At 37.3% G+C, this 25,133-nt stretch overlaps 1 protein-coding gene across 3 annotated transcripts in view; it reads left to right on the top strand.

Moving 5' to 3' along the window:
- Window positions 1–350: 350 nt before the first annotated feature.
- Window positions 351–25,133, top strand: part of LOC139962069 (serine/threonine-protein kinase SMG1-like) — a 72,987-nt gene continuing 48,204 nt past the window's right edge. For 2 of the 3 annotated variants that reach the window (XM_071962048.1, XM_071962134.1), the window contains exons 1-24: window positions 351–760; window positions 2,691–2,827; window positions 4,412–4,470; window positions 5,654–5,731; window positions 7,006–7,087; window positions 7,568–7,664; window positions 9,003–9,152; window positions 10,250–10,347; window positions 11,158–11,273; window positions 12,718–12,802; window positions 13,261–13,333; window positions 13,925–14,082; window positions 14,551–14,652; window positions 15,293–15,369; window positions 15,801–15,996; window positions 16,450–16,580; window positions 17,264–17,419; window positions 18,574–18,689; window positions 19,531–19,726; window positions 20,326–20,517; window positions 21,026–21,113; window positions 22,136–22,256; window positions 23,363–23,422; window positions 24,241–24,368. In XM_071962048.1, the coding sequence (XP_071818149.1) occupies window positions 748–760; window positions 2,691–2,827; window positions 4,412–4,470; window positions 5,654–5,731; window positions 7,006–7,087; window positions 7,568–7,664; window positions 9,003–9,152; window positions 10,250–10,347; window positions 11,158–11,273; window positions 12,718–12,802; window positions 13,261–13,333; window positions 13,925–14,082; window positions 14,551–14,652; window positions 15,293–15,369; window positions 15,801–15,996; window positions 16,450–16,580; window positions 17,264–17,419; window positions 18,574–18,689; window positions 19,531–19,726; window positions 20,326–20,517; window positions 21,026–21,113; window positions 22,136–22,256; window positions 23,363–23,422; window positions 24,241–24,368 (2,709 nt within the window). In that variant the 5' untranslated portion in view covers window positions 351–747. The remainder of the gene's footprint in view (window positions 761–2,690; window positions 2,828–4,411; window positions 4,471–5,653; window positions 5,732–7,005; window positions 7,088–7,567; window positions 7,665–9,002; window positions 9,153–10,249; window positions 10,348–11,157; window positions 11,274–12,717; window positions 12,803–13,260; window positions 13,334–13,924; window positions 14,083–14,550; window positions 14,653–15,292; window positions 15,370–15,800; window positions 15,997–16,449; window positions 16,581–17,263; window positions 17,420–18,573; window positions 18,690–19,530; window positions 19,727–20,325; window positions 20,518–21,025; window positions 21,114–22,135; window positions 22,257–23,362; window positions 23,423–24,240; window positions 24,369–25,133) is intronic. The other variant, XM_071961962.1, reaches the window with a different exon arrangement.

Raw genomic sequence — 25,133 nt, forward strand, 5'->3', positions numbered from 1 at the left:
CTTGTACAGGGAGACACTCGATCTCACGGTACTGTCACAAGGGATGTAGTATTTTATATAAGCATTTTGCCAGATTCAGCTCAAACATACTTGCAATAACTCTAACCAAATGGAAGTGGAAGGGGTCCGCTGCTGCGCTATTGCTCTTACCCCAACAGAAACAATTTCTGAGGAGGGGCCCACCGCCTCTACAATCCCTGGCAACGGTATTCTTATCAGGTCAAAGCACTTTCGTTCGGTTTGCCAACCAAAAACGTACGTCATGAGAGTATACTGTATCTTATATAATCCGGTGTATATCACGGCGCTTTTCCACGAGCGGGTGTATGTACTTGTAGAAGTTAACGTAAACTGCCAAGATCGAAATTACGGGGAATTTCCCACACTGGTAGTTTCGAACAAAATTAACCAGACCTTAGTTCTCTATTTTCGTGTATATTTATCGGGATTTTCGACGATCAATCTCTTCATTTTTCTTACACAGAGATTTCATTTCACTTAATTTTCAATTAAGATAGTAAGACCTGATATATATGCATTTTAGTCAAACGGGAGGCTAGCGCTTGTCGTCTGGCGATTTTACGTTTTACAGCAATGGCCGCCCCCTGTGCTTCGGCAAGGGATAAACATTGGCCAAACGCTTCACTTCAGAGACTGAAAACGTTGAAACATACTGTAAATAAAGAGAGAAAATCCTTCTATTTCGTGGTGGTTATATGAACCTCTTGACACATCAATCATACAAGAATGAGACGGCAAGGTAAGTAACACCATGATTCTATCCGCTTTGGCAATATGTGGCATTAATTTGTGTACGTTGGTTAGCATAGGCCTAATGTTATGTCGTGGCGTAGCCTAACGTTCAGTATTACATTAGGCGATTGCGGGATATAACATTAGGATAAAACACACACTGTTGGTCAAGGCTAGGCCAAACACTGGGGCCAACACTAGTAGTAGTAACAGCCACGTACAGTTAAACTAGTTATACCTGTATCAGAAATGTAAATTGTTCAACCTCAAGTACCACCTAGACCTAGGCCTATGTAGCTTTTGTAAAACGAAAGCAAGTGTGGCCAACTAATGACAGGGCAGGCCTAATGTGGCACAATATAATGACGCTGAAAAGTGGTATCAAAACGTTGATACCTTTTGTATTTGACTTAAAACTATGGTGTAAATGTACTCCGTTCAAATTGCTCACAAAATTTTCAGATTTATCATGTGGCTGCGCTTTAATCAGAGTAGATTTACGTTTGATTTTACCAGCAAGTGGGATAGTGCCAAGCAGTCTCAAAACTTAAACTGATATCAATTAATAGCTTCTTTAAATTTCCACAATATGTGTAGGATTTTACCTTAAATATTTAAGTGAAGGATTTTTCGTTTCTCTGACTTGTACTTAGGCATCAGTCTGGATAGGTCCAGGAGACTGACAGTGCTTGAAAAAAAAAATTAACTTTTTTGTCCTGAGATTTTTGGTAGCCCGATAACATTTTGAGAGCGCCCGCACACAATTTGCAAACATTGCTCAATCTTTGGAACCCATATAGAAATAAAATACACTATCGAGATTTGCTTCCAGACGGCTTTACTACTGTATAAGTGCGTAAATCATTTGTACCTGGCATTATGTGACTGTGCTCACATTATAAGGCTACTTACTGTAAGGCCTCTTCGTCAAAATTTAATAACAAAACATCTCTGACATTTCATGTGATGATTATGGATAGAATCCATTGAATTATTTAGCAGTTGGATTCTTAAGTTTTTGAATGAACGATCATATTCCCCCTCTCAAATTGATATGGAATGACACTGTGTGCCAGCCATTTCTTTTGGGAAAAACACAAGCCTATCCTTTCCGTTACTTCTGTTGTATGATTCATCACTCAGTTTGACAAACTACGTTCAACACTTAGGCTGCAAGCCTTGCAAAAACTGTGATCAAATGGAGCCATGAAATTCTTAGCAGAAGTGTTAAAAGATGAGATCTTGCAATGAGTAAACTGATCTCATAAGACATTACTTGTGCTTGTGCAGTACTAGACTAGTGCAATTTACTTTACCGCATGGCGAAGAAAGTTGGCAGTTTTGAATGTTGGTAGCCCGGCTTTGCGTCGATAAAGTTTGGTAGCATGAATACAGTTATGAGGAGCTCCGTACCTGGCGCATAGGATATTTCGAACTCTTTTCGGGAAGTTTGACAAGGTTTCTCTGCAGAATGTATCCGAAGGCAGCTCCTGTTTCCAACTATTTCCTGAATGCACTCCTTGTAGATGGTCTTAAAATTTATATAGCAATGATGGATATGTCCTTAACTGTAGGTGGATCGTATAAATATGTGAACATGTTTCAAATGTTTCAGAAGACTTCACAGACACATAAAATTTTACTCTATGTGAACATGTTAATTAGTACTGTATATTATCACAAGCCTATGTAAGTTAGGCCATACAGTAGCTGTACAGAGGTTTAAAGTGTGAATTAACTTGTACCATCTTAAGAACACAGAGACATGAATGAAATGGATGGAAAGCTACTGTACAGTATGGCATGTCAAATCATTACTTGTTCAATTCAAGACCACCCAGGGTAAAATTTCTAGTTAAATGTTAACATGATAGATAATACTATGATACGTTTTCAAGTTTGTTCCCATTCGGTCTATTGTTTTCTAAAAATTACAGGCAGGAAACTCTTTACGGACAGGTCAACATTTTCTAGTTTGGTCCGTTCAGTTCGTGTCCAAGAGACAGATGGGGAACACCGGCGGCAAGCTCTTGCTAGTCTCAGAGAATATATTACAAGAACAGAAAACATTAAGGTGTGTTATCACTTTTTAAGTATATATACAGTAGTTTGAATTTTAAAGTACTCTAACTAAAGTTTTCTTCTTTTCATTTTGGTGGGTGAATGAAGTCCATACCATTTTCAAGTTGTTAGTATTTAGCATGTTGTTTCATATTCAATTTCTAGTGCAATATAATGTTGCAATCAGAGTTGAATTGGTTCCAGAAAGGTAGACTTAATTGCAAGGTCAAGTCTCAACAGTAAATGTCACTAACAACTTCTGCCCTGACTGTTATATGCAAATTACGCTAGCTAAATCTGCAAAAAATGTGGTACATCAAGCCTTAATGTTGGCACAGCTTTAGTCTTGATATGTCACAATATTGTCTACATCTGTTTTAATTTGCTCTGAATTTGTCAAACGCTCAATTGAATATAGTACTGTAGTTTCTGTTCAGTTGTATAGTTGATGGTGAGAGAAATAATACCGCAAACACAATCCAGCTGCTTTCTTGTTTTTAGTGTGCTTGAGATGGAATACTTCAAAACATAATGCCCCTGCATTCGGAATGGTCAATGAAAGGTCAATGAGTACATTGATCTATTAATAACATCCTGGATTGTCTTGGCTACACTTATTGATAGTGAAGTGGTATGTGACTGATGACAGCTGTTCAAAGCATCTTGATGCATTTTGCATGTCGCACATTCCTACATTTTGCATGTATGATAATCATACATGCACATCAAGTCATAGAAAAAACACACTTTTCTGTTTTTTCTTTTGAAATTTGTTAGCAATTTGCCACTTATCTCATTCATTAGAATTTGTAATGCTAACTTCACATTCACACAAGATAATATTGGAACCCTATCAAAGCCTTGGTCAAGAACGTTAATATTATGAGTGTGCAGCTATAACATTGCAATCATTTGATTCAAGTTTGGCTAAAGTTCAATATCTAGTAAAAAGTGACATAGTCAATGCAGGCTTTGTCCTGGAATTCATTTTGTGAGGTGTGCATTTTGCAACCACCTTCCAAAAAAAGCAACACTGCCACCTCACATTTCAGAGGAGGAATGACCAGTCCAACTTTTATAACCCATGCCATCATCAGACATTGAAAACATTGGCTGTGAACACTAACAAATAGCAGCAAGTATATAAATGTTCTTCTGCATATTCAACATAGCATTGTTATCTACAGTAATTTATTGTTAGGAGGATTAACATCAACATGTTCAACAACAATTTTCAGGCGACCATGCCCACATACCCCTCCCCCAGACCCCAGGTATGCTCAAACCCTCCAGTGTTACAAACCAGTCACTGCCTCTCACACGAGAAATCCCAGGAGAAAAGGAAAGCCTGTGTTGAATACAAATGTCACCAAAAATGCTTGGAATATTCCTCATTCATCACTCAAAAGAAGGAATCTTCCCCTGCTGGCCTGGATTAGATCATTTTAGCAGTCAATTGTATCAAACATTAGGATAAAAATCATCCTCAATTGCATCTGTTAGATCACGTAGTGTTAAATCAGGTAAAGTTCACACACTTGACTCTCCATATGTGTTTTATATTTGCTAATTTTTATTTCATCTATTTCGTTTGCAGACAGTGAGAGAACAAGCAGACAGCCTACTCCTTGTTGTCTGTGAAATTTTTCAAGACAGGTACGTTTGATCTCTTCTTACAAAGTCTTGTAATATTAACACAATCAAAAGATCATATGCTGCTACAACTAGTTCATCCCTGGCAAATTTTTAAGGACTTCTTTTGTGATGGACCCTTGGACAAACCAGGTCATATTCTTGGTTTTCCAAAGGGTAAATTCGGTAACGAAATTATAAACAAGGCATGATCCTGTACTGTGTGTACACTGTAGGAGAGATGTGTAGGTGTGGTGAGTAGAACACCCCTGGCTTTGGGCTAGTAAAACTCCCCTTCAGGTAGATCATAGAACTACCACTGTTTGTTGTTTCATATTGGAATCTCCTTGAAGTGATGTAGTGTGATACCAGTTTTTTAACCTATTAGTGGGAACTTAGTTACGATGAATTTTATGCAAACAGCCAGTTGTTCGCCAGACAGATATTTGCTCACCTCCGGATGGCCGGTTAATCCAGTAAAGAAAATTTTTGTTCCCTCTTTGTTCAGATTTAACAAAATTCCATACTTTATCATTGGTCGACAGAAGTTTCACTAATTTTCATTATCCGTGGTGTGTTTTCCTGCACACCTTTATTTCCTTCAGCCATTTTTTGTTTGGTACTTTGGTACTACCATCTTATGGCAAATTCATATGAAAATGCAGCTTTAAACAAGCTTTACAATCAACAGATACAACTCCAAACCCAAGTACGATCTAGTCGATTTTGTCATACTTTGTTTAATGGCTTGAAGTATAACACAATATTTAAAAAGCAATATTCGGATGGTTCTCTGTTATCAGAGTCCAAACCATAAGTTCAAGAATATGAAACTTTCATTGCCGACTTCATATAGCTTCTCTTTCTTTGTGTGTGTGTGTGGGGGGTGGGGTGTTTGGGGGGAGTGTACAGGCTGTTAGTATCATTGATTTTCATGTCATACTTTTTCAATGAAAGCTTAAACAGTTAACTTGCCTAAATGATTTAATTTTCCTTTATTCTCTCTCGTTTCATCGTCTCGTCTTTAGACGTACTTGCATTTTTTAAAGGGGTCTTCACATTTATAAGCTACTCCAAGCTTCTTGTGAGCACTCTTCAGACTCCTTTCTCCTTAAAAGATATGTTCTGTGTATTATTATATGTTGTTTATGTCAAAAGAGACTGAAATAAAGTTGTATGAATGAAATCTTCCAATTTTGATTCACAGATGTAGTTCAGACTTTAAGCTTCAGTGTGCACAGCTTGCTGGTATTCTGATTGTCCTCTGTGGGAATGACAGCAGAAGGTATGTAGTGGGTGTTAAATTACCCCTCCCGCCCCCCCCTCCCCCCCATTCAAAAAGCATGCAATGATTTGGGATTCTTGTCTCATCACTATTTATTTGATGCGTAAATTCTTTTATAGCAGATTTTTTTCAGATCCTATCAAAACTTATATCTACAGCAGATAATGTCATTGCATTTCCCAACTTCCCCCACCCCTCTCTTTGTTTTTGGTAGTGTTCTGCATTTTTGGGATGGGGGTGAGGAGGCGGGGGGGGGGAGACACAGCACACAACATTTGAAACTTAGATACTAACGAATCGCCAGAAAATTGATTCTTTTCAAGCCCAATACAAATCTAATTATATGTTCCTACACAGTATGTGTCAAAGCTCACCGCACTTTGAAGAAGATAAAAAACTGAAAATCCTGAGGGCATATATTATTATGATAATCATCTGCTATTTAAATTAATTTACAGCTTGTTGTGAGAGAGAAGGGATAACTCATTGCATAATTGAGCCAATAATTATTTTGGGAGGCACATATGGCAAACAAAACTTAAGCAGAATTCAAGGTTATAGTCAGAATTTCTATTAACAGAATAGTCCATGTCAAAAAACATAATCTAAGCATTTTGGTGAAAATTTGATTCAATTCCTATGTACCGTTTTTGAGATATTGACAGTTGAAGTTGCCACCTTTCTTACCAAAAAAGAACTTGGAGGAAACAGATTTGAGGTCATAGTTGCACACTAATAAATAATGTTTTTTTCTCCTTTAAAATTTACATTTAATTTATACCCCACAATTGGATGCATCCATAATGTGAATGTTCCTTAGGTATTGGTATTTTATAAACTTCACATCCCCTTTAGACAAACTAGTAACCCTATCCAAATCCAAGGTCAAATCAATAGACTGAAAAATAAAGAAAAAACAAACCAGTATTTGTCAGTGTGCATCTATGACATCACAAATAAAATCCCTTTAATATTTCACATACTTTGCATTTTGTTTTTCTGTCATAAACTAAAGAGCATTATTTTTCTGTTCATGCATCTGAGCATGAGTCTTGAATCAAATCATGACTCGTATTTTGGAAGAATAAAATGTTCCTTTTTTCCCCCCCTTCTTTTTTTGCACAATCCCGTTATAAAACAGTTATATAAGCTTTTAGAATTGGGGTATTAGTGATTAAAGCACAGCATAACAGAAGAGGGGGAAGGGGGGCAGGGTTATGTACGCTTTTGTTGAAAGAGGATGTCTTGACTAGTTTAAATATCTTCTTCCTCAGACAAATCTTATGGCTCTTCAATCGCTTAGAAACCAGAACCAACGATGAAGTCAAGGGATTCATATTGTCTGCTATTCTCCAGGTATTTACCCTTGTTACTAATTGTACTCATTGATTAATGTAAAATTGAAGTAAATAAAACTCAAATTTGTTTGTTTCTGTTCAGTTCTTCCACAATATATCATCTGAATACTTGTGTGATATTTTTGAATGTCGTTTAATTTTGCGGTGCATTGACTGACACACAGGGTTCTATATGAAGAGTTGTCTTCTGACAATGGAGATATATATAGATATTATGTTGTTCACATTTTCATTTTGTATCACCCTGGCGAAGAAACAACTCCCAGATATCGCCACCAGTCGCACTTTAGGACTGAACAGTTCAGTTGGTAGAGTATATGGCTTTTAAGTTTTGGCTAGTCACTGCTTGCTTCAAATGCTTTTTCGAGAAAAAAAAGCAAAAGGAAGAGATACTCTATGATTTACAATTAGGTTTTGTGTTAATAATGTATCTTTAGGATAAGTTTGCATCAATGTATCTTTTATCTGGAACACGCAGACACTGCAGCATGGTGGAAGAAGTGCTCACATAGAACAACTCTTACCGATGACCATGAACAGCTTCCAGACTGTCTTGGAAATAGCAGAGACTCCAGGTAATACACTCTCTTCTGCCTGTCATCCATCTTTGATTTGCAATTCTCTAATCTGTGCTGCTGCTCTGTAACGGAAATGTGTCGGTCGGTATCATTTTCAGATGTTTGTTTGCTGGCAATTTCGCTCTACTCATTACAGTGGTAACTTAACTGCAGAGGGTCTCTCTGGGAAGTTAGCTCAGAGACCAGTGACATTGAGATCTCAACATCTAGTACCCCCATCCCCCCACACCCCCCCCCCAAACACATACACACACACTTGTCTGCTTTTAATATCATCATGAAGCTCAGTTTTGCTGAATGAATCCTGACTCAAATTTGCCCAATCTCCCCCCCCCCCCCCCTGCCACACACCCTTCCTGCCCTCACACCCTATCTCTAACTCCTTCAAGATTCTGGTACTTGTGAAGCTACTGTATGTAACTTGTATTATATGGAAGTTGAAGGAACCCTCCATTTACTGAAGCTGAAGAGGGGAGTTTAATAACCATACCAAAAGAAAAGAAAGGGCAAATTGACTGCTTATTGTGTTGTGTTCAAAATAGCTGACTCCAAACACACACAGTAAATGGAAGATCAAGATAGTTGTGTCACTTTAGTGTCATGCTTTCTGATCGACTTAAGATACCAGAAAGACTAAAAGATTTTACATGCAACAAGTAAGATGAAGATAGTTATGTCACTTTAGTGTCATGCTTTCTGATCGACTTAAGATACCAGAAAGATTAAAAAGATTTTACATGCAACAAGTAAGGTTCATTTTGTATCTTACAGAAGGTGACAGAAGTTACCATTCTTAAACCCTACTAATACATGCTAAACTTTTAGCATCATCAGTATATGATCCTAAGGTGACTTAAACTGACCCTTTTCATTAGAGTGGTATTCAAAAATATTTAGCATTTTCAGAAAATCAGTAATTGAAACAAAGCATAACTAGCAGTCGACTTTCCTTCTAAATTGAAAAGATTCCAGTTATTTTACACCCCTTAAAGATAGTACAGTTCCTCATGTTATTATGTTATGTTATTATGTTATTAGCACAGCTTGAGTTAATAAACAATTTAATAAAAAATACTTGCTGACGAAGGCCAGGTTCAGCGGTTAATATGACGTGACGTATTGTTAGAATGGCTTCTCTCACTGAGCCAGTAGTGAACAGTCAAATAGTGCTGTATCATACTGTGATGATATATATATATATATATATATATATATATATATATATATATATAGATATATATATATATATATATATAGATATATATATATATGTACAAAATCTCAAGAACTCTCACTCCACACGGAATGTTCTTCTTTCTTTTCTCTTCGATCCAGAAATGTTGGTGACTGTGACGAACACCATCCATTTCATGGCCCAGAATCATCCGCACATCTTCTCGGCTCATTTCAAGGACACCGTCGACATACTTGTCGGATGGCATATCGATGTGACCCAGAAGCTGTCTCTGATCAAGTATTGTGCAGGTCAGTGGGTATCAAAAAATAAAACTGTTAGCAAACTGCTTATCCACTAGAGAGCCTGTGTAGGAGAATGTGTAAAAGTAAGTTGGCCTGACGTTTCGGTCCTACCAGGATCTTCTTCAAAGGCCAAATGACAAGTAACAGTAACAGAAGGGACAAAAACACGCACAGAATACAGACGGGTTAATGAACATGGTGAACACAAAGAAATAGATGTAAGGGGATTATTAGACAAGAGATGGAGAAAAGAAAGAAAGAAACCAACAGGGGAAGAGGAGAGGCAGGAGATAAACAGTAGAGGGACAAAGAGAGGATAAAGGGAAGGGGGTAGGGAATCATTTGAATTGATAGATCTATTGGGATATATACCAATATCTATAGTGGAAGATCCATTTTTTTGTAATCTCATTTAAAGCGTAGACAAGTGTTCTATAATGCCCATTCTCTCCCACGGTAATGATATATGTTGGTTTTGATTTACGTTTCAACTTTTGTTCTTCATGATAACGTCTCAACTTTATTTGGATTAATATTAAGGTGTCTTGTCCACAGTATCAGAGTTACTTTAACTCCCCCCCCCTCCTCCTCTCTTTGTTTTTTGCAATTCTTTAGTCCAGTGTAAGATCAATAAACGCTATTCTATATGAAAAAAACGATGCACTACAGGTTAGTTCAAATAGCTGTGGATTAGAGTGTATTAGCTATAGCATCCTATTTTATGCACTTGGTTTTCAAAACATGAGAGAAAAATACCGTTTACAAACTGCTTAACGACTGCAAAATGCCCTTGGAAGCAGGCAAATGTGTAAAAGTTAGATAGCTTGCCAATTTGATCCTAGCAGGATCTTCTGTACCTTTTCAGTAACGCATAGTAAATTACATTTGTCCAAGGAACAAGAGGGAAATTAATAAATCAAATTAATAAATAAATAAAAATAAATAAATAAATAAAAAAAAAATAATAATAAATGTGAGTCATTTTCAAGTAAACGTTGGCATGGGACGCACTAAAATGAATAGATCTGTTGTCATATCCAACCAAGCAATCCTCATGAAACTGATAAACTTATGATCTGGTTGTTTATTCCCTCTCGTCACAGAATCGTTGGTGAGCCTCCGTCCGTTTTGGTTAGAAGATATGAACTTCACGATACATCTGCTCAGTCAGTTTGTGGAGGATCTGGAGGCATATGCTGAGGTTAGTATGAAGAAAGTGGGGGCGGGAATGGGGGGGGGAATAATAATCATAAGATTAATCAGGGTTTAATAAGCATCGCAGTCTATTTCTGAAGGACTGTCCTTTCCAATCATCGGGGATTGTCTTCTGATGACAGCAGTCAGAAAACTATTTAAAAAATACAGACATATCATTTAGTATATAAGTGACCCCGCTTTGAAAATCCCCTTCAAAATTTTATCTCACTTTTTGTTGATTGTTGCTTAAAATTTAAGTAGTAGAAGAAATTTTCTTTGGGTTTTCTTCTACTTCGTTCAGATTAACTTTTGGAAGGACACTTGGAACTGAGTCCAACTATCAGAATTCAATTTTGTGTGACCACATCCCAAATTTTGCCCCCATTCTTTGTCTTCATAATACCCATCTATGTTGTATCCTCCTATGCACACCTGTGTCACAATATGCACCTAATCTCCCATGGGTGCAGTCATGTATACTTCTGAGGGCATCATTCCCCTCCCCTCCCCCTTCCCCCCCTTACTGGCAGACATAGAAAATCCTAGTGTATAGTTTATAAATATGTAACTTGTATGTGAGTACAGCCTAAACAGTCAAAAATTTGTTTCAAAAAGTTGCAAAATATAGCACCGTTTTGCATCTGAGCACCCTTCACCGTACCAAAATGATCATTGTTTTATCATTTTTGTGAGGCATATTTTAGAATCACCTCAGGCTGAATGGAGGGTGTATTATTTGATCTCTTTTAGAGCCCTTCAAATTCCTTTTTGTATGTGAGTTTTTATCCAGGCTCTTTGATTTTTGTTATTTCAGGATTTGGCATCTCACGGTGGTGGATCTACTGACAACCAGGACTCCGAGAAGCTGTCAGACCAAAGCGACATTCCATCCCAAGAACTCTGCAAGGACAAAATTATGGCCTTTCTCGGGTACCGTCTCTCATGTGATCATAAAGAAGCCAAATAATTCACGTTTCTAATTCCGTTTTAAAATGTTTGTTCAGTCGGCCGAACTCGGCTCGCGCTGATTTTGTAGTAAAAATGACAGAACAAGGTGAAGAAACAAATATTGAAGTAATTGAAAGCAGTTTTGATGGAATTATCTATAGCTCTCATCTGTATATAACAGTGTGGCTCTGTTTGTACTTCAAAATAATATTTTGTGTAAAAGATTAAAAATGATTGTGTGATAAATCTTTCAATTATTAGCTTATTCGTGCATTTGTATTATTTAAGCAAGTGCTTTGTCTATTGCAGGGGTTCCCTAACTGGGGTGCATGAACCCCCAGGGGGTGTGTGCGTCCAGCCGACTGAGTTCGTTAGACGTTTCTGAAAGTCAAAACTAGAGTACTTTTTGATGAACTTTCTGTAGTGTACAATAGTCGTACCTATCGATAAACTCTTTTCGCGTTCCATACGCATATGTTGCCATAGTAGTACCGTGCATGTGGTAAATAACTGAATTATGAAACAGACACAGGCCGCATGACTTTGGTGAAGTTGGTGTACGCATGACAGTACGTCGTGAAGATAAAGATCCGATCTGATATTGAAATTTCCAAATAAATATTTATTCATCTCTTGTTCTATTTCATTACAATATTACACTATGAACTTGATCTTTTACGAAGCACTGTTATGCATGTTATAGTATAATGATGACTCAGATCGTGTCTCAAAAAATTTGGGGGTTCGTGGACAACTCTGACATCTACAGGGGGTTCGTGGGGGGATAAAGTTAGGGAAACCCTGGTCTATTGGCTTCCTCTCCACTGTGTATTCTAACCTTTTTTTTTGTTGAACATTCATTTCGTTACTCAAGGTGGCCATACGGTTTTCATGCTAAGCAAATTATTAAACCCTTATAGTATCCCCTGCGATTTCTCGTCCATATTAGTTGGAACTTCGTATTGAAAAACAAAATGAAAAAAGTTCCAGAGGATCATGTTAATTTTAGACATAGTATAATTTTACTTTTAAACACAATTATTGGACGGCAGTTTTAACTTCACCCCTCTCGTCACTGTTTCTTTGCAAATCATGCATTCTCCAATCTACCTAACCTGTCAAACTTGGTTGGGTGTTAGCACTGTGCTACCCCCACCCCAACCCACTGACACCCACCTTGGGGTCAGCACCCATAGCTTCCTTCTAGAATCGACCATTCTGAAGTAAACCACCTGCATTTGCAACAAAACTTTTGTTTCCTACAAAATCACTTGGGATTTTCATGATTCCTACAAACTGAACTACAAGATTTTGTTAGGTTTGTCTATTAACGTGTACTTTCGAAATTTTCCATGTTTTTATCTGTGTCTGTCATTCAAGATTATCAACTTTTTATTGATATCATTATTTACTATTTGTTTCTCAGCGTGTTCATGACTGTAGTCAGGAGTGTTGGTGATGCCCTATCTCCGCAGACAACTCCAACCGTCAAGCCATCCTTCATCGCAAGGGTAAGCCTGTACCTCCTGCATGCATGAGAAATAGACATCTGTAGTCTCTGGTCATTTGACCACCAGAAAATATTGAGATAATTTCATGAGAGAAGAAACTGCTTCTCTTCTGAAAAAAGTCTGTGTGTTCTGTGTTTTGTTTCAGTTATACTTTGAAGAAGATCCTGCTAGGATCAAAATGTCAGGCACTCTAATTATTACAAGTTAATTAATGTCTACTTGTTAGAAAGTTATTCTGTTTATTTTTTTGTGTGATTTGCTGCCTTAATTTTTTATTTGAGTGTGTGTATATTTATTTCTGTATTTGCTGTAGGGCAAGTTTTGAGCATTGATCAAGTTTTTTTGCTGAAACTGGCCTTCTGGTTTTTGACAAGGAAAAGCATTGTCATACTGTAGATGTTGCTTGCTGAATGTCAAAAAAATTGTAACATTTGCTTTTTTCTTCTTCCACATTTCAGGTTTTCAGTAGTATCATCCAGAGTGCAGAGACTGTTCAAAAGTTCTTTCCTGACAGCAATATTCTTTACAAAGGTGAGCAATGTAATATAAATTAGTTCTAAAGTACTTTTCTGACAGCAATATTCCTTACAGAGGTCAGCAATGTAATGCAAAGTAGTTCAACAGTACCTTTCTGACAGCAGATATTTTTTACAAAGGTCAGTTATGTAATGAAAATTAGTTCAAAAGTACTTTCCTGACAGCAATGTTCTTTACAGAGGCCTGTGATGTAATGAAAATTAGTTCAAAAGTACTTTCCTGACAGCAATATTTTTTACAAAGATCAATGATGTAATGCAAATTTTTTTAAAAGTACATAATGGTGCCTTTCAATCATAAGGTGCCTTTCAATCAAGGTGCCTTTCAACCGGTGCCTTTCAATCATAAGGTCCCCGGTTCGAGTCACTCCCAGATTAATGTATGTCGTCCAGTTACAGAGTTGTTGACAATTAACAATTCATAATCATGGACGTTAAATATGAATGTGAGAGATTGACTTCGGTCAGCTTGCGGCTTTGATAAGCCAATTAGGCTTTTTCACGAGTTCCTGCTTGCAGGAGGATCTAATATATATACATACATACATAATATGACATCGATTACCTGTTTTTGATTTCCCTGCAGCCAATGCTTGTATCGCAGTGATCTGTGAAGCCGTTAAGTCACAGCTTGGTCAATGTCAGACGAACCTCCTTGAGTATGTCCAAAACCAGCTTGACACTCTCCTGCATCAAGAATCAGCCACACAGAAAATAGCATCCACTCTCAATGTCCTGCAGAAGGTTAGATTTAAATCCACAGTTACCACAGATTCAACCATATAGATTAAATTTCTCTGTAGTCCTGACATTGTGATGGAAAAAAATGATGTAATTTTGTCATCTCTTGGTGCCCAAAAAATATGTGTCTTAACACTGTCCTGAGAATTTTCTTGTTTAATTGGAAACCTTACTCATGGGAGGGGGAAAAAAGTGTCAGGGTGGGAGGAATTGTCACTCTTCATATCTAATAATTTGTTTCCACAAGTAAACTTTGTTGTGTAATAATACAAACATCCTGGTGGAAGGTTTTCTCCTACAGTTTTATAATGTGTATGTAAAGCTTGTTGTCCAGTAGGTAATCTTAGTGGATAGTGTTTGGACAACCGGTAAGAAGGTATTTTGTCTTCTTGGGTCATAGAACAAGTCTGGAAGGTCAAGCTTGCTCTTCCTGTCCGACAACTGGATGTTTATTTTTTACTTCCATCACAGATTTGTCGATACAGTTCCTCCGGAATGTCAGCCGAGCTGGTCCAGGGTTTGCTCGGACCAGAATCTACAGTAAGGATGCTGCGACACTTGAACAACAAACAGGTGAGAAACCATCATGTCGAGTGTTAGCGTATTATGAAGTACAATGCCACAATGACCTGGAAGTTCATGTTTGCTTCCTCTGAGTACATTTGAAAACCTAAGTGCAGGAAAATTTACTGGAGGGTCCGTGTGAGTACAGACTTGTACTGACACGTCTGTTGGGAGCAGATTATCTATGACGTGTCACATCATCAGGCTGAGCTTGTACCCAAAAATCAGCAAAAATGTGCTTTGTAGACAGGAAGGTTGTGGGAAGGAAGACTTTTATGATTCCCTGACCTTTTTCATGCATGGTCGTCTAGAATATGTACACCAGCTGGAAATTCCAGCATTTGTAAAGTTGATGAGAATTATTATTTGTTACTTGATATTTCTTGTCCCTCCTTGCTGTGTGATTATTTGGTACTGAATATTTCTTGTTCCTCTTTGCTGCGTGATTATTTGGTAATTGATATTTCTTGTTCCTCCTTTGCTGCCGTGAATATTTGCTACTTGATATTTCTTGTACCTCTTTGCTGCAGGATTATTTGCTACTGGATATTTCTTGTTCCTTCTTGCTGCGTGATTATTTGTTACTTGATATTTCTTGTTCCTCCTTGTTGAGTGATTATTTGCTACTTGATATTTCTTGTTCCTCCAGTTGGTTCATCTCTTGCTGTCAGTCTACCAGAGCCTCCTGTGTATCAAAGATGTCACCATACTGGAACTGGTCTACAGGTAACAATGTCATCATAAAAACATCAGCTTTAAAGCTTCTGCAAAAGTTTCTATCAAGTATGACCTGTTTTCTTTTTCCCTTTTGTTTCTGGGGTGGGAAGGTCGGGGTGAAGAAGGGGGGGTTGGGTTAATACTTTTCAATGTACAGGTTTTGTTGACTTTGTTTTTCTTGTTCTGGGAGTGATCTACTTGCCTAATGTTATAGAAATGTGGTTTATGGTTATGTTTGAATTTAGTTAAAGATGGCTTTTTAAACGGATTAAGTTTAACACTTGAAACAAGTGAGAATCATGACATAGTGCTAGTGCACATAGTGAACATTTGTGACGTTAGGTAAAAGTTAACTTTAGTCCATGTTTGCATGATCCAGAATCAGTGAAATTAATTTGAATTATTTAATCCATATTCCTCTCATTCCTTGTACATCTCAGTCTCATCCTGGGAGATCTAGAGGTCGCCTTCAACGTCCTCCTCTCGTGCTCAAAGATTTCCGTCCCTTGCTCATTTGTGACAAACAATCCATTCATTGGCATGACGTCTACACTGACCAAGTCCGATGCAGAACTCATCGCAACCTTTGACCTGGCTGCCCTGACGGAGATCGGAAGAACCAAGTCCTTACTCGGGGTTAGTCTTGTTCCTATAAATCGGTCAAATTAACAGTCATCATTACTGTCATCAACTATCACAGAAAAGTAAAAGACGCAATCATTCGAGTTCAACATGCCAAGGGATTTAATCACTCGCCGAGAGATGTAATCATCTAACGTAACATTTCTCCAAGTTGGATTGGACATGTCGGTTTCGGTTCCCCACTCCCCCTCCCACCCCCTCTGTTAGATAATGGTGATGGCTTTAAGCATGCCAACAAGGGGTCCAATGACCAAAATTGCAATCAAGAATTATTCCAGAAGCCAATTACATTCATTTGGTATGTTTGTTGGGTCAAAATGCAAATATTAGCTCCATAATAATTTACAAACAAGTCAAAGTGGGTTATTTGCTAGGCTTGTATTAAGTGTATAAATAATAACCACACAACAAATATTCTTTATATGTATTTTTTCTTTTCTTGTATAGGTTTGGGCTCTCAGTCCTAGTGTCTTTGAACTCTTGACCTCTCATATTCTTCCAAAGTCGTGGATCATCGCTCGAAGTCACCCGACAGTTCACTACACGCTGCTCCATGCACTCTTCACTCATTGCGAGAGGTTAGTATCGAATATTCTCCGGCTTAGAGACATCTGTCAGCCCGAGAAAGACAGGCAAACTTTGTTACTCGTTATCAGAACAATTAAAATTAAAATTTACTATTCCAGTAGGGTTTTGTTCATATATACTTTTAACATAAAGGTTGATGTGTTGATGCGGTAACAGTATCCCTAAAGGTAAAGGTTCAAGATATCAATTTAAAGGCCTACATAGCAGAGTTACGTGAGGACTGTTTTACTAATCATATTCATTCCACTGCTATGTGGTCTCATGTAAAAGGTTTGCTCTAAATAAACTATTTTATCGCTAACAAAAATAATTGCCTCTTTGAAAAAGTTTGAATTTTGTATAATTAATTAAACAATCAATTTACTTTGATCATTATGGAGTGTTAGCTTCATAACACATAGGAGTGTTAGCTCAGTGGTTAACGCCGGTGCCTTTCCATCATAAGGTTCAAGTCACTCCAAGATTAATGTATGTCGTCCAGTTACAGAGTTGTTGACAATTCATAATCATGGACGTTAAATATGAATCTAAGAGACTGACTTCGGCCAGCTTGCGGCTTTTGTTAAGCCAATGATGGCTTCTTCGCGTGTTCCTGCTTGTAGGAGGATCTAAAATACATACATACATCAGTGCTCTTTAATATCAAATGTATAAATTCCTGTCTTCGTTTCAGTCATGGGTATTTCATATCAAGCAGCCAGGGGATAGCCATCCCATCTGGCAGATCTGAACACCCCGGAGGGTTATCTAAGACCGGCCAATTCTTTATGAGGATCTTAAACCTTTTAACGGACTTGCTACCCAATCCTGCTCTGATTGCTGACTCCAGGTTAAGATTTTTGCCTTTACTTTACATCTTTGGGCGGGACAGTAGGTGGGGGGCTGGGGACCTCTACTAATTCATTATAAAAAAGTGTGAGAATGTTAATGGATATTTAAAAATTAAATAAAGAACTCACCGAATCATATTCCAGACGATAAATAAATCACAACTTTTGAGCTGTCAACTAGAAATTTCAGGCAATTTCAATTCAATTCATGATCCATGGTTATAGATCAGTGTTCTAATGGCTACTTGCGATTGGTTACTTAAGTCCACCAGGAGGGAAAAATGCTTCTCCAAAAGCATTAAAAGTGGACAGTCGCTTAAAAGATGTTAGTTGTTGGTCAATGTATTTGCCTTTATGTAAAACGACAGTACATTGTTTAAGCAGGGAGCTAAAATAAAAGTGTTAATGTGTTAATTGTGTATGATTAAAGCAACAGTTTGTCCATTTAATGTTGAAGCAGAAACTCTTCTTTTTTTAAATTATCAGCTGGGGATCTGATATGGCTTGACTCAAGAAATATTCCTTCCAAAATGAAATAACTTTAATAAAATGATATCTTTCTTGTCAGTCAATATGGCAAAATTAGTAGAAGTTATTCAATGATGATGCGACCCTGAAATGAAGCTTAAACAAAAAATTTGCAAATCTGTGATCACGCAGGGGCATCACTTTTATGATTTGATCATGAACTGGGGGTTAATAGTTACCAATTTCTTAATAGCACCATCACCATGGTCCACCAAGCAATAACAGGTGCCAACACCAAAAATTGTGATTACTTTTGTCATTATTTTCTAAATTTATGATAAATGATAAACACCCCTCCCCCCACTCATTAAAAGGAGGGTTGCCCTTGATTAATCCTCATCCCCTCTTATTAAATAGAGGGTTGCCCTTGAATAATCCCCATCTTCCCCCCCCCCGCATTAAAAAGAGGGTTGCCATTGAATAATCCTTATCCCCTCTTATTAAATAGAGGGTTGCCCTTGAATAATCCCCATCTCCCCCCCCCCCGCATTAAAAAGAGGGTTGCCATTGAATAATCCTTATCCCACCCCTTCCCCCCTCATTAAAAAGAGGGTTGCCCTTGAACAATCCTTGTAGGACTTGGCCTTTCATTTTCTTCATGTTACTTTTTCTTTTCTCTTGCCAGGAGGTTGGTGATTCACTGGCTTTCAAATATCATTGTGAGCCTCCAGCACGGTGGTTACTACCATGTCTTCATCACACCTCAGTTTGTGTCCACACTCAATGCTTTGCTTCACCTTGGTACGTATGGGGAGAGATGATGATTTTTAGTGAACAAATTTGTATGGATGGGTTTTCAAAATACCTTGTTGTTGTTTATTAACCAAGTCTGTGTCTTAAATGGTAGGTCTGTCAGGACTGGTAACCATTTTAACAGATAATGTAAATGATGCCGGTTCAAGAACATGAAAAATAGACGACAAAATCTTGAAAAGTAGACATAATAAAACAGATTTAGTCAAGGGTTTCAGAATGTAGATATATTAATTCAAATGAGAGGATTTACCATCAGAGTAGAAAGATACAACTTAAAGATCTGCTCGGCCAATCAGAGCGCAACACAAGACTGTCTGACGAGACCACCACTCCAACAAAAGTAATAAGCTCAGGCCAGAATATTATATCAAAATATAAGCTAAATTCTGTACTATTGTTGTGAAAATATGCTACGTTCATGCTACCTGGTTGATATTTGTATAAGAACAGTCAATTTTAAAGATATTGATTGTGCAAGATATTAACAAATATAGCTTTATCTGTTGGAGTCATTTCATTTATTTATTTTTATTCTATCACAACATAAGTATGACATATGACATAGAAGGAGATAAGAAACAAAACTTGTGAAAGGAAGTGTACTAAAAAACCCTATAGGGCTTGTCGGGTCGTGATACTCCCTGAAAAAATACAGAACTTTACAATAAGAAAAGAGAACCAAAAAAACAAAACAAACAGACCCTTCCATTCCCTTCCCTCACCCCTCTCCCCCCAGTTTCATTTCGCAGTGAAGTGTTATATTTTTATTGTTGTTGTTGTTTAATCTTGTGTGCTCATCATTTACCGTTTTCTTCCTCCCATAAAGCATTCGACGTGGAGCTGGACATTGTCATCGCTGTCTGTGAGTGTCTTCAGCTTGCGCTTCCGACGCCAAACCTACCGATCGCTTTCATGGAGCGAGTATTTTCCATCTGTAAAACCCATCTTGCTAGCACCAACCCCACTGTCACCACTAGCTACTCCCATCTGTTGAACCACATGCCTTGTCATGTGTTGAGCAGGTAAATTGAAAGACCAAGTTTCACTGTCTTTTGTTGAACAGGTCGATTGAAGAACTTTAACTTTTGTGAAAATTTTGGAGTAGATTTTTTACTTTTGTTTATTGCTGGATACTTTGAGGCATTGGCAGTCTTCTTGTTCGGACATTGCATGACATTTAGGGTCGTTTTAGTCTTTTTGATGTAGATCCCACTGTCCACACTGTTTGCTAAAGCTGTCAATAGACATTTTTGGTTGTTTTGTGCTGTGAATTTTCAGCAGTCTTTAAATGTACTTATAAAGCCACAAGGTATATGTGTATGTATTTTTGCAATGTGTTGAAGAGTAAATGTCATGTGACCTTTAAGACATTGAGATAAATCCCACTGCTGCTACCAGAGTAAATGATAAACTTCCGATATAAACCATGTTGTTACAAAAATCAAATTAGTTACAGTTAGCTTGATAATTATACCGTATAGAACTCATTTGCATAAGAAGCAGAATTACATTTCTGTTTTTAAGAAGCATTTCCCGTCATTTGCATAAAATGTATAACGACTGTTGCGAGCTGCCGTTGGACAGTTTTGTAATCAGACATTTCTCACCGTCTCTCTGTCAGAGTCGATATTGCTCCATTGTCGAGAATCCCAAACACGGACAAGACGGCTGGTAGCAGCGACGTCGACCCTCAGAAGCTGCAGATGCTGCCAAGAGCTAGGAGGAGTCACATGACCAAACAAGTAAATGAGACATTCCTGTGGTCAGATGCCAGAACCGTGCTTGCGTTCTTACTACTAGGAGAGAAACCAAGGTGCTACATTTCAATATTACTCTGAGTCAACAAAATATCAGTCATTAAGCATCTTCTTTCTTCTGTATGCTCAGTGACAGGTCGGATTTTTACAATTTGGAAGTCCAAAAGATGTAGAGAGTGTTAATTACCCTAAACGTCAAGAACTTTTTAAAAGAAAAAAAAACAGTGTTTAATGGCCTAAGAATGAAATTCAATGCCATTAATTCAGAAACAGAAGTCATTGCACTCAAGCAGGTTATCTACCCTGATGTCCGAGGTGATCCCTTTCCAACCATGTGTCGTTGTCAGTGGCAATTGGTATTATTCATTTATTCCCTCACCCTCCCCTTCCCCCACCCCCTCCCCCTCCCATCTAATGGCTGAGAGTGTTTAAAGGCTTTTTAACCTTGTAAACTATGTAATCAGGGTTCCCAACTCCATCTGAGTATCTTCATTAATTCAAACTTGTGTCTGTCAACAAGCAAACTCCCTCAAATGTCATCTTTTTCTTTGTCTCATTGTTTAGGGATCATGACTGGTTGGCCAAGATCTACCATAATTGTCAGAGACCTCAAGCAGGAAAGAACAGGACTGATAATATCCTAGAGACCACAGTGAGTAATGAACAAGGGTATTTTAAGGCATTGAAGACTCGCCCCAAACCGCGTGCGGCCATCTGCAAAAGTTATCTTTCTGTTGCTTGCAAGTGACGTTTTGTTTTCGTGTCGCTACAAAATGCAGACAGTAATGAAACGTGATACCTTGTTATCTTTAGCTGGACATGAGATGTCCATCGCTGTATCGTTTGTATACTGTGCTGTGGGTATTGACCGCAGCTGTATGTACTGACTGTACAATAGTGTCTAATTACCGAGGGTAGCAAGCTGTATGTGTATTTTCTGGGATCGATGGTGGTGTCTAACACTTCTGTTACACCTCATTCGAAACTAGGTCAGATTACCGGCATTAGACGTTTCTATTTGCTCGAGTCTTCACACCCTTTAACAAGAAATATCATAAAGCTGCACTTTGAGAATCAACATGCAGCTATCAAATTTTGTGTCCTCAATTGCAACAAAACTTATCAAATAAATGCTTCACTAAAATACTAATAGAATTAAAGGAATCATCAATGCACTCTCAAGTGAATGTTCTAGTTAATCCTCATGTGAACCCTTGAGTGAACACTTAACTCCATTATGTAAAGTGAATCCTATTGGAATATTCAAGGTAATGTTCAGGTGAATTCTGAAGTGAACCCTAGAGTGAACTCTCAACTCAATTCAGTTAAAGTGAATCCTCATTGCAGCCTCAAGTGAACATTCCAGTGAACCCTAGAGTGAGTTCTCAACTCAATTAAGTTAAATTGAATCCTCATTGCAGCCTCAAGTGAACATTCAAGTGAACCCTAGAGTGAATTCTCAACTGACTTTGCAAAACTGAATACTTGTTGAATCTCAAGTGAACATTTCCAACTGCTTCCCCGAATAAATTTGTTAGAGAACCTTAGAAAGTCCCTTCACATATAAGGGCGTATTTCATACATGCAGCGGTACTCATCAATATATCAATAGTAATTCTACACCTACTCGCATCTGGTGGCCCTTCACTGGGTGAATTTGATTGTTCTTCACAGATTGACCATAATCTGGCAGTTCAGTGCTTTTGGGCTACTTGGGAAGCTGCCCAGTTCTGTGTGATCTCAAAGCTGAGAACACCAATCGGAAAACCACAAGACACCTTCAGAGCAATTGAAGGTAAAACTGCTTTCCTTGTTAATACCTACAGAAGTTTCTTTAAACAACAAATTTTGATCTATATGAGTTATTTATTTATTTACTATATTTGTGTATATGTATGTATGTATATATATATTTATAAATATATATATATATAAATATATATATAATATTTATATATAACAAAACTAGTATTGTTCGATACAGGTGACAAAGGCCTACAGTGGACTTATGACCTTCCTTACCGGTTTCGAACTTCTGGACATACAATCAGCATCCAAAGCCTTATGGTTAGGGTGTCCGCATATAAAGCGGGATGCCCAGGTTCGAATCCAGGTGGAGGCTTCACTGTTCTTGATTTTCCAACTCATTTTGATTTCAATTATATATACAGATATACATGTATAATACAACTAATATAATATATAAATTATGTAAAATTAAGTTACACTATATTGTTTTATTTATCAACGCTGTCTTGAAACAACCAGAAATTTTATATTTGGAGTAGATTTCCAGACTAGTGTTGTCCGAGGTTCAGGTCACTGGTAAGACATCTTCGGGACAATAAGATGCACACAACATTCGTACCACATTCTTGATGTGTCTGTATTCATATTTTAGTCGATATCAACTAAATGTCACTAGAATTATTATTTGTGCAACACTTGAAGGACGACTTCATTCAAATATTAGAGCAGTAATTTGTTTGTTTACCCTAATGAAGTTAACTTGCAATCAAATATATCTAGAGATTTCTTTGTATTTGAATCATCACTTTGTTTGGATCTTTAATGTATATAGCACTTCCATATATCTACAGTGTGTCAGTGAGCAAAAAGGGAACATGTGTGGCTTTAACTAGTTTGATGTGGGCACTGTTATCACTAGGTGTTATCAAAATTTCACAATACCTTCAACATCAGTCACCAGTTGAAAGAAAGCAGAATATGTCAACATTTTATTTTCCCCGTAAATGTAGTACCTTAAAATTAAATAACAAACTAATAACCAAAAAAAGAGAGAAACAAACATTAAAACTGAAATCAATCTTTAACGACGCTAAAAGTTTGATCACAATATTCTTTATTTTTTTTATTTATTTATTTATTTTTTTTTGCTAGGTGCTTTGAAAGACTTTGTGGCAGGCATTCATCCCAATGATGAGACTCGAACTGTCAAAGGTATGTAACCCCGCAGCTGGGTAAGGGGCACCTGGAGATGGTGCGGAAAGCACCGTGTAGATGAGCTTGGGTGTTATTAAGAAAACAGTCAGTATTAGCTCTAGATTTACCATGAAGCTTTTGCATATTTCTTCCTATCGATGAAACTTCGAACATGTTCTTGTATTGATAATGAAATGTATAATGCAAGGAGTAATTTATCCAGAATTTGCATGGAATAATTTAAACAGGTATCATATCCCAATAATAATGCTGCTCGAAATGGTCAAAGTGCTGTACAAGTCCAAAAGATATATATGAGATGTATGTGTATATATTATTATTTATTATTATATATTGACCACCAAAACTATAGTATTTTGTGTAGGAAACAAAATTCAGAGCCTTCCAAACGGCTACAGAAAATTTGGATTTTAGATTTAATTCCCTTTTTGCTGCTATGAATTGCCTCCTACCACAACATTTTAAAAACATATTGAAACCCTGTATAATCCATTCCATGATGCAGAGAGGATTTGACCCCCTTTTCCTTTATGGCAATATGAAAACTTATATATTTTGTTTAGATGTCTGATATTTGTTTGTCTATCTTTTTGCCGTCCTTTTTGTGCTTTTGGATGTTTACCGTTTTTCTACTGCATAATATTGTATATGTATTTTGTATTGAGGTCTCCTCTGGAAAGCAGTGCTTCTGCATTGAGCAGGACTACCCTCTTTAAAGATAACAATAATAAAAAAAAAAATGGGCCAGAGACAAGTAGGAGTTTATGGTCACCTTCTCTTTTCTTACAATTTTTTTCCCCGCCCTTTTTACAAAGCTTTCTCTGCAGAGTACAGCAGTCTTCAACTTCGACCTCTGCTACTACTGCAGTTCATGGAACATTTGGAGAAATTAGTTTACAATGCCACTGAGGGCTGTGCCGTCAGCTTACCATTGACCAACAAGGTAGAGATATATATTGATTACTTCATTTGACAGTTTACTAATACTTCACTTCTCCAGAGGATAAATGAAACAAAACTAGAATGAGGACGCTATTTATTTCAAAAGAGACAGACAAAAAGACATCGTAATTTTACCATCGAGGGATGGATGGAGGAAAATAAAACTTGTTAAAATCAGTTATAATACCAATCAGTAAATGTAACCAGAACAAACGAAGCAAAGAAATGTATGTTTATAATGCAGGCATGAGCTTTTTCCGCGAATTCGCGGAATATCTGTGATTTCTTTTCTACCTCGGGGACAAAAACTATTATCCTAACACACTGTAGCATCCACAAACTGGAGCCTATACCGCAATTTTTGCAAAGTTCAGTGATTTTTGTTTTACCCCAGGCTCATCCTTGATAATAGTTTGAGTATCAGTTACAGCTTGATTATGTCTTTGAGGTACCTTTCTCTCTTTTCCTGTTTGAGTGTTGTACTTCACAAATTTGTGGACGCTCAATGGATTCTAAGGCTTTCAACGACTTTAGGAAGTATTCTCCCTTTAGATCTCACTCCATAATTCATAAATAGACCTTTCATTGTGAGTTTATTATTCATTTATTCCCTGCATTAACAAAAGATCAACTGAATTATGTGATCAAAGACAAAGAACAGTGTGTACTTATACAGGAAGAAGAAGAAATTTAGATGCTATCAGTTTCATTTAACTTTTGCTTATGATGTCTTTATATAATTATATATCCACATATTTATATATGA

Source organism: Apostichopus japonicus, chromosome 1 (genome assembly GCF_037975245.1).
Source record: "Apostichopus japonicus isolate 1M-3 chromosome 1, ASM3797524v1, whole genome shotgun sequence".
In the NCBI taxonomy this organism is placed as follows: domain Eukaryota; kingdom Metazoa; phylum Echinodermata; class Holothuroidea; order Aspidochirotida; family Stichopodidae; genus Apostichopus; species Apostichopus japonicus.